Source organism: Trichomycterus rosablanca, chromosome 4, assembly GCF_030014385.1.
Source record: "Trichomycterus rosablanca isolate fTriRos1 chromosome 4, fTriRos1.hap1, whole genome shotgun sequence".
Classification (NCBI taxonomy): Eukaryota; Metazoa; Chordata; class Actinopteri; order Siluriformes; family Trichomycteridae; genus Trichomycterus; species Trichomycterus rosablanca.
In genome coordinates this window covers 20,533,049-20,543,101 of record NC_085991.1, presented here as the reverse complement: position 1 = coordinate 20,543,101, position 10,053 = coordinate 20,533,049, and the positions used below count along the sequence as shown (strand labels likewise).

At 36.8% G+C, this 10,053-nt stretch overlaps 2 protein-coding genes and 1 long non-coding RNA gene across 3 annotated transcripts in view; 1 reads left to right on the top strand and 2 right to left on the bottom strand.

The window, feature by feature from the left end:
* Positions 1 to 460: 460 nt before the first annotated feature.
* LOC134311872 (zona pellucida sperm-binding protein 3-like) lies at positions 461 to 2,511 on the bottom strand. Its single transcript, XM_062993519.1, has 10 exons — positions 2,451 to 2,511; positions 2,152 to 2,342; positions 1,972 to 2,075; positions 1,796 to 1,884; positions 1,550 to 1,730; positions 1,358 to 1,463; positions 971 to 1,059; positions 804 to 895; positions 632 to 718; positions 461 to 528 (listed from the first exon to the last, which is right to left on the bottom strand). Exons 1-10 carry the CDS (start codon positions 2,509 to 2,511, stop codon positions 521 to 523), a joined length of 1,008 nt encoding a protein of 335 aa, XP_062849589.1. The 3' UTR covers positions 461 to 520.
* Positions 2,512 to 6,504: 3,993 nt separating this feature from the next.
* c4h14orf119 (chromosome 4 C14orf119 homolog) overlaps positions 6,505 to 10,053 on the top strand; it is a 43,658-nt gene continuing 40,109 nt past the window's right edge. The window contains exon 1 of the mRNA XM_062993942.1: positions 6,505 to 6,583. The gene's annotated coding sequence lies outside the window, so the exon portion shown is untranslated. The remainder of the gene's footprint in view (positions 6,584 to 10,053) is intronic.
* LOC134312207 (uncharacterized) lies at positions 9,396 to 10,043 on the bottom strand. The gene is made up of 2 exons (XR_010011515.1): positions 10,007 to 10,043; positions 9,396 to 9,667 (listed from the first exon to the last, which is right to left on the bottom strand). It is a non-coding gene; the product is annotated as an uncharacterized LOC134312207 (long non-coding RNA).

The following is a 10,053-nucleotide window of genomic DNA, read 5'->3' as shown; positions in this document are numbered from 1 at the left end:
CAACTAATTTTAAGCAGACAAAGTCTACTGTTATTCAAAACATATTTTAGAAAACATTAGCCAACATGGACATATTTTAGGTGTTTAAGTGTTCATTTGCTGGAGAGAAAAAGGGAGGGGGAAAAGGCACTTAGATGTGCAAGTGAAAACAATTTTGCTCCTACTGCATACAAAACTTTTACTTCATTATACAGAGGGCACAAGTAGTTACTACACTGTCTTATTTTAAAGCTTAAATCACATGGTTTAAAATGTTTTGTAGAATACCCTCACTATACCCTTCAATCTACTCTACTTTATAGTGGCTTTCAGAAAACAAGACCACATTATCTTACCAGCATTGAAAAAGAATGTGCTAGTAACTATCATATTTGTAAGAAGCATACATTTTGAGCATGCATGTAATGTATTGAATTCTCCTGATGTTTACCAAATATCCATGCAGGAAAAAAAAACAAGTTAACGAAGTCATGTCTTTATTTACTTTGTGGAATGGCAGCCAAGACAAAGTGAAGTCCCATTAAGTACCTGAAGTAGATACAGACATATTGTAATCCAGCCTTCACACATGCAAATCATTAAGTAAACCAATCACAAATGTAAATAAGTGCTCAACATTATGGTACCCAACCTAGTTTTAGTCTTGTAACCCTCTCGCTTGTTCCTGAAGAGGATGCCGGTATAATAAGTGGTCCCAAGACAGACCTCTGGGCTTGTGCTATAAGCAGGAGGCAGTATTTACATTAAAAAGGCACATGTCAGTATTCTGGTCATGATCACAGTAGCACTAACACTTTCTTCACCTGAATGTAAACTCCGTGTTTTCCGCTGTTTGCAGCCACCATCACAGCAGCGACACAAATCATTTTGGGAGGGGTTGTCTAAAAGTTCCCATCTGTTTAAAGAGAGCAAAAATTGGTAGGCATTTGACACATCCAAAAAAAAGAAAGAAAGAAAAAGGCATACTTACTCTCCAGTAATTTTGTCATAATTGCAAGCCTTCTTTTCTTCATTTAGATCTTGAGGGTCCCATACCACTAGTTTACAATGGATATACACCTAATTGAAGCATTACACATGATAAATGTAAAGATTAAATATTGTGTGGTGTCCCACATAAATGGCATGATGAGAGTAATTTTAGTACTACTTTTTGTCTATAATTATCTTGCTCAATTATTCTAAAATAACACCAAATTTTAGCAGAGTGGGAAAAAGAATAAGCAGGCTTTACAATCAACTTGACAGACATGGATGAATCTTGGCAGTAAAGAAACCGTTGAGAGAAGGTGTACATTCAGGTTTGTTCAATACCTGACTAAATACAAGACAAGACATTTGGCACTTGGACACCTACTTCTTGTTCCATGGCAAATTTGAAGGACTGCAGCTGAAGCAAAATTGATGATGACTCAAAGCGGGGCAAAAACCTCGAGTACCCATTCTTACCATCAATAAGGCATCTATAAGAAAACGACACACAAACTTGAAAGTATTCATTCAGACCTCAAAGACATGTCAAGTCTCCCATGCGATAAAATTCACCTACCCTTTGTTAGCAATTATTGGATGCGTCCATGAACCTGCTCCAAGAGTTAATGCTGTAGATGCCACACACTCTTCAAGGTACAACATTAGGGGCTGATGAGCCTGCTGCTCCACTGCAGCCCAAATATTAATAAATGAGCCAAAAGGGAAGAAGTTTGATAATGCTGGGCCACTTAAATTGTCTGTTAAGAGGGAACAGCAAGTTAAACACTTGATCAATTGCCACAAAGTCATATAAAATACTTACTATTGAGAAGACCCATGTGAAAGATCAAGTCACCCTGATTTTGCCAAACAACAAAAGCAGGCTTTACAAATGGCTGCATCCCTTCAGACCTGAAATGTGTTTTAAACTAAATTAAAAGGACATTTAAAATATTAATCTATTCAAGCTAAAGACTAGTTTACAAGTAGCAGGCATACCTTTCAAACACACACTGAATAGGGTATGTGAATAAAGCAGAATTTGGCTTCAATAATGGCCTAAAGGTCAAGTTATTTTCATAGATCACCTTTGTTGTTGTTCTCTGACAGGATACAAAAATTTTATTTGATTACATTTTATTAGATTCAGGTATTGTAGAATATAAGCTGTATGTTTACCGTTTGTTTGAAATGGCAATCAGATAAGCCAGAACTGAAAATTGCTTCCCCTCCCCCATCAGCATCAGGTGCAAACATTAAAGGAGAGCAATCACCCAGGAGAAGACTGGAGGGCTTTTCAGCAAGGTTTTTATTAACCTTCCATTTGACAACAACAGAGTCTTTCCTGCAATCCACATCAATATCTGTGACTAAAACACACACGCACGCACACACGCACACACGCACGCACGCACGCACACGCAAAACATCAAAAGAGAAATTAATATTCCTCTCAAAGATAGTTAATGATATGTTACCTTTGTTGGCTGCAAATACTGCAGTTCCTACAACAAAAACCACTGGCCACAAGAAAGACATTTTTAATAAAATATTTGCTGTACAAATGTAATTTGTAACAAATCCTTAGTCCATTTTAACAGAGGGCAGGTGAAATAGCTATGGTTCCTCCAATCAGCTTTCAAGAACAATTAAGACAAATTGGCAAGAGACTTTATTGGATTTATTATTGGGGTTCTACAGGTGTAATTAATCTTAACTCTCACAATTTTCATTGCATTTTCATTTTACTTTGCAGTGTCTAACATTAAAAGCCATATTTAGACAAAAATATAAAAAAAGACAAATAAATTAATTTTATTAATTATTTATTTTCAATACCTGGACACAAAGCCCTGTTGGGCTAGCATAATAGGATGCTGTGGCACCCAAGTCCCTCAGTTATTCTAAATTCTTTATGAAATAAGTGGTCCTCGGCCCTCTCTTAAATGGGAATCATCAGAGGAGGCTTTATGTCCCACTTGTAGTCCAAGGCAGTGTGCGAGTCGCTGCCAGATATCACCTATAACCTGTAGGTCCCAAGCTATAGAGACTGTTCCCTAACTATGTGTTTCTGTTCCCTGTGAAATTTGTAAATGAAAACATACTCAACAAGTACCTTTTAATTAACATCGTAAGCATTAACCTAAATAATTCTGATAAAAAATTAAAGACCACTAAACATTAGATCACTTGTGTCTAAAGTCATACTTGTAAATGAAATGATCACAGATAACTGTCCTAATGCAAATTGCATAACTGAAATCTAACTGAAATCTGGACTAATCCTAATGAGTATTTACACTGATCAGCCATAACATTAAAACCACCTCCTTGTTTCTACACTCCATTTTATTTTTATATTTTTTATCAGCTCCACTTACCATATAGAAGCACTTCGTAGTTCTACAATTACTTACTGTAGTCCATCTATTTCTCTACATACTTTTTCTAGCCTGCTGTCACCCTGTTCTTCAATGGTCAGGACCACCACAGGACCACCACAGAGCAGCTATTATTTGGGTGGTGGATCAGTCTCAGCACTGCAGTGACAATGACATGGTGGTGGTGTGTTAGTGTGTGTTGTGCTGGTATAAGTGGATCAAACACAGCAGTGCTGCTGGAGTTTTTAAATACCGTGTCCACTCACTGTCCACTCTATTAGACACTCCTACCTAGTTGGTCAACCTTGTAGATGTAAAGTCAGAGACGATCGCTCATCTATTGCTGCTGTTTGAGTTGGTCATCTTCTTGACCTTTATCAGTGGTCACAGGACGCTGCCCACAGGGCCCTGTTGGCTGGATTCTTTGGTTGGTGGACTATTCTCAGTCCAGCAGTGACAGTGGGGTGTTTAAAAACTCCATCAGCATTGCTGTATCTTATCACTCATAGCAGCACAACACACACTAACACTCCATCTCCATGTCAGTGTCACTGCAGTGCTGAAAATGATCAACCACCCAAATAATACCTAGTCTGTAGTGGTCTTGGGAGAGTCCTGACCATTGAAGAACAGCACGAAAGGGGGCTGACAAAGCATGCAGAGAAACAGATGGACTACAGTCAGTGAATGTAGAACTACAACGTGCTTTTATGTGATAAGTGGAGCTGATGAAATGGACAGTGAGTGTAGAAACAAGGATGTGCTTTTAATGTTATGGCTGATCAGTGTAGGTTTAAATGAAGCAGCTCCTCCCAGATACAGTGATATAAGTAAGCAGTGTCTTAATGGTTGTGGAGGAGGAACAGCCACAATTTATGGCCTTACTGTAAAAACAACTTATAACTAAAGCTAACTCATTTTAAATACTTGTGGCTAATGTAGCTTATCAGTCTTTATCACATAAAAAAACAATTTATTTAGCTAAGTACTATTTACCCAGAATGTAATGAGACCTACTCACCACTCTACACATACCTAAGACTTGGTGTTAACATAGACATTCTTGTCGTTTTCCCCCAATCTATTTAATCTCAAATCACTATCTATTAATATATGAACTGTGTTTAAGTACAAATATTTGTCTACCTTTTCACAGTTTCAGTGCACTTTTACATTTGCCACTGCAGCTGCTTTAATTGATAACCTATCAGTATTAAAGACCCAAGAAGGATGGGCCCTGCTGAGTCTGGTTCCTCTCAAGGTTTCTTCCTGTAATTTTCAGGGAGTTTTTCCTTGCCACAGTCGCCCTCGGCTTGCTCAACAGGGGTTTTTGTATCTGTTGGTCCTGGATTTTGTAAAGTTGCTTTGAGACAATGTCTATTGTAAAAAGCGCTATATAAATAAAGTTGACTTGACTTGACTATGCCACCATCAGAGCTTGAATAGCTTCAACACACAACCCAAAACTTACAATATGAATTCCACATTTTATCTTGACGCATGCTCAATAATCCAGGTACACAATCCCACAGAGTTGAATCAGTACATCTGGACCCAAAGTTTATTGGGATGAATTTCACATAATTTTAGATAAATTAAAATAATTGAGAGAAAACACTTGCTCCATAGTATAATGACCACATGTAAAGTAAAAAATTGGAGCACCAGTGGGAGCACACTAAATTAAAAATTGTGTGGGGGGCTGCTGGAGCATATCCCAATATCCCAGCTTTTTAATGGGTGCAAGGCACACAGTAACACCCTGGACGGGCCGCCAGTCCTTCGCAGAGCAGACACAAACACACACACACACACACACACATACAAACACCCATTCACCTATAGGGCAATTCAGTGTCTCCAATTTACCTGACTGCATGTTTTTGGACTGTGGGAGGAAACCGGAGCTCCCGGAGGAAACCCACACAGACACGGGAAATGCAAACGCCGCACAGAAAGGGGATTGAACCCAGGACCCTCTTGCTGTGGGGCGACAGTGCTACCCACTGAGCCACCATGCCGCTTGTCACAGAAACTGAATCTAATAAAATGTCTGACTGAGATTTATGACCGATAAAGATTTGTAACCAGGGATGTTGGGTTCCTGTCCTTCTGCCTCTTTTACCTGATCACTCAGGTTGGTAAAATTGGAGAAAGTGAGCACTGATGTCCCTTATGGCTGTGGTACCGCCTAGTTCTCTCTTATAGTTATGCAGTATTTATTAGTGATGCCGGAGCCTCATGCTACAGTCTGCACAACTGATTTCTTATTGTTAATGATTCTGTTCATATAATATTGAACTACATCTTCAGTTTTTAACACAAGGTGGTTTTGAAATAACCTTTTACACACCTGATGATGAAGCCCATAGGTTGAGGCTGCCAATGCCATTCCTGATGGATGTGATGGGAATCTGCAGTGACTGCACTCAGTGTCCAGAACTCCAAACTTAATTCTAAAACAGACTAAACTGAAGGATGATGAACTCCCATTACATTCTTTATGCTTTATATTTGTTATAATGTATTTCAAAATTAATTTTATTTTCCATATCCAGTTTATTCATTACATTTTATACAAACAATCCTCTAGGCCTGCGCATAGGGGATTTTTGGTCTTGAGATCTGTTTTATTGCTTTGAGACTATGTCAGTTGTATGTCAGGAAGCACAAATAAACACATGGTAGTTCTAAATAAACTGCACTTTCCAGTTGCAAACCACAGTATCAGTGCTAATTTTCCTCACCTGTAGTCAGCACAGTTTAATCAGCATAGCACAGAGTATTTGCTTATTGCTTTGACAAAGGTGGACTGCCTGTGTTGTGTATCACAATCCCACTTGTTAGAAAGAGCTTTTTTTCTCAGATTATTTTATTATTATGGTAGCCAGTCTGTAAGCTCTAGTCAGTTAATTGGTGGACCAGGTGGCTAATATTGCTGGCCGTGGTTGTAGTTTCACTTACAATATGGAGTTAGTTTGTTAGTGTTTGTTCATTCTCTCACCTTTCTGGTTATAAACCAGAAATTCACTTGAAGCTGAAGTTGTAAACGTTTTTCCACTCCAATCCGATGAGTGGCGCTAATATATGTTAATGTCACCGTTCTCAACTCAAATTGGAAAAACCATCGCTTTAGTCTTCGTTTCATACAGCTAAACAAGGCATTGGCAATACTTTCGAGAAGACAAGTAAAAAAACGACGAAGGAGCAAATGTCCTGCGCATCATTGTGTGAGTATATCAGTATTGTGGTGACACTAGGACAGAAGTCCGTCGTGTTAAATTAGCTTTTTAAGATATGGTTTGGAAAATAGATAATGTGGGCTTTGCATTGTGATAACGATATTACGACAAATACTGTTATGACCGAGAAACCAAAGGCCCACCGATACTACTAGCCAGAGGTTGAGAACTATTGAAGGTTGATGGAATAGGGTCCGTGTACCTTTGGTAATTCTTTTTCCACTTTAATTCCCAAAGTTGAAAAACAAGAAAACGGAGCGTTTTTCGTTTTAAGATCAAAAATCAAATAACAAATAAGCAGAAATTGAAAAACGGGTCGTATTTTAATTTTCCAAAATCAAAATTTTTTATCAGTTCAACCAGAAATAAAAGTGCGAGGGCGTGCACGCGCTGATGTGCGTATACATGCATTTATACATTCATATAAAGTGTAAATCAGGTACAAGTGCTGAGAAGACGGAGCTAAAAGTCATAATAACGTTACGCCGCGTCCCCTGTTCTGACTTTTGTGTCTGTCGTACTTTTTCCTGCCCTTGTAATTCACACAAGAACTGTTTATCCTAAAAAAAAAATAGGGGGCTATTCTAAGAAAAAAGAATGCTGCATTATTTTTTACATTATTATTATTATTATTACCGTATAGGACCCAGTTCTGTAATATAGGCATAACTAATCGTACATGTCACATAGTGGTGGTAAATTCGGTTCATTTTATGGACTCGGGTTAGTCTGAGTCACTCAGTGATGTGATTCGGTTCACTTCAGTCACTTGTACTGACATCTTGATTGCGAGTTATTTACTGCATGAAAATACATTCAAATATCACTTATTTTCCGTGCACTCAGAGCCAGTGCGAATCAGAGGACTCATAGGATCCGGGTTCATTGAGATCTCGGACTCGTGATTCCTGATTCAGTACGAAGATTCGAATCCTTAACCGAGGCGATTCAATATTTCTTGTTCTCGGCCAATAAACATCCAAAAATTAATAAAATTGCACGAACTAACTCTGCAGTAAACAAGGAGCAACAACAATCAAATATATTTGTAATAGTTTCACCGTGACATGTACGATTAGTTCTTATTACAGAATCGAGTTCTATACGGTAATATAACAGGGGACGCGGTGTAACGTTATTATGACTTTTAGCTCCGTCTTCTCAGCACTTGTACCTGATTTACACTTTATATGAATGTATAAATGCATGTATACGCACATCAGCGCGTGCACGCCCTCGCACTTTTATTTCTGGTTGAACTGATAAAAAATGTTGATTTTGGAAAATTAAAATACGTCGTTTTTCAATTTCTGCTTATTTGTTATTTGATTTTTGATCTTAAAACGAAAAACGAATAACGCCCCGTTTTCCCGTTTTTCAGTATTGGTTTTTGAAACGAAAAACTTTGGGATTTAAAGTGAAAAACGAATTACCAAAGGTACACGGACCGAATAGGTTGTAAACAGTGAATTTTTCTTTGTACGAAACATTTCTGTACATGTTATTGTGCATGTGTATGACTTTATACACAGTACCAGTGAAAGGTTTGGACACCTACTCATAATGGTTTCTTTTCTTTTTTTTTTTTTACTTTTTAAAACATTTTTAAATAGTTAAGTTATTAGAAGTAGGAAGTATTAGAATGAAGCTTCGGTAAAGTTCAATTTTCGATAGTCGTCCATTTTACTCGTTGAAATCGTACAATAGTTATTCTGTTTACAGTGCCAAATAAAAATGGTGAACAGCTAACGATTTTATTTTAAATCCAAGATTCAATTTATGACACATATTGAACAGATTTTGAATTTTAAACAAACCTTACCTAACCTCTTGTATTTTAGATTATTCAAAGTAGTCACTTTTTGCCTTGATAACAGCTTGGCTAACAGCTTTTTCTACATATCTTATGATGTTTAGTGACAGAAAATGTAATACATTAGCAAACTGCACTCTGTCCAGAGTGGACAGTTTTGGGCAGTTTTTTCAAAGTTGCAAAAATACAACACTGGGCTCCAGTGGTCATAATTACAGAAGAGTAAACTCGTATCAAATGAATGACACCACTATTTTACAGACAATAATATTAGTTTTAGGGAATAACTGTCTTATAAAGTTTTTGTTCTCAAATCTTTTCAAATGACATGTTTAGTTGTTTAGTAGACAGAAACCATCTCTGAATGAGGGAAGATCTCCAAGCCCCAATGTAAGGGTGTCCCCAACAAAATGGCCTGAATGCCCCACCACACCCCCACCCCCTGGACATCCACAAGGATACCCAGGAAAAAATGTACTGTGAAATTTCATAGTAAAACTGTGAATTATTTTACAGTTCTACTATGAATTTTTGATGGTAATTTGGCCACTTCATGGTTCTACTGTGAACTTTCATAGTAATCTAGTTGACAGTTCCACTATGAACTTTCACAGTAAAACACTGAATTATTTCACAGTTCTACTGTAAACAATTTCACAGTAAAACTGAATTATTTTACAGTTCTACTATGAATTTATGGTAATTTGGCCACTTCATGGTTCTACTGTGAAATTTCATAGTAATCTAGTTGACAGTTTTACTGTAAACTTTCACAGTTTGACCATAAATTATTTCACAGTTCTACTATAACAATTTCATAGTAAAACTGTAAACCTGATAGATTATTTTACTGTGATGTTTAACAGTTCCACTGTAAACTTGGTAAACAGTTTTACTCTGAACTTCACTGTTTACTTTGACTATAATTACTGTACTTTGACATCAATTATACAATAATATAATTTTATTATACAGTAATATATACAATTATATAACTGAATAATGTATTGTGGTATAAATCTCTATATATAAACTCTATACATACATAATTAAAAATCTAATTCATAATCATTCACTATGCATTTAATTATGGCAGTATTGGGTGCTTGGATGTGCCCTATGTCTTTGTGTGTGTGTGTGTGGGGCGAGAATTGTGAAATGAATTACACCCCTTGTTTTCCTAGCTTGTCCACATCATTGAATTTGCTGGTGAAGTACACTTTTTGGACCTCCTCCATGGGAAAAATATGTTTGTCCACCTTTGAAAAATAATAAATAAATAATCAAACATTTGCCGCCATCACCTTTAAGCTACAAGGGCCCTAATATACTTGATCAGCAATGCCTTACATCTGATGTATCATAAGCCATATACTTGGTGAGCGTATCAATATATAAATGCAAACATATGTTTATACATGTTAAAAAGATTGATTGATCTTAAGCAGAAGTTAAAGTGACAAAGTACCGTGTATTTTATTTTTTATATATAATCTGTTGTTTGAGTGCTCAATATATGACGAGATATATAAACTTTGTGATCTCACCATTAATACTTATTGTGCAAAAAATATTTATTGCTGAAAAACGTGACTTACCTTCATCTGCACTAATGCACATATCTTTTTTTTTTTTTTTTTTTTTT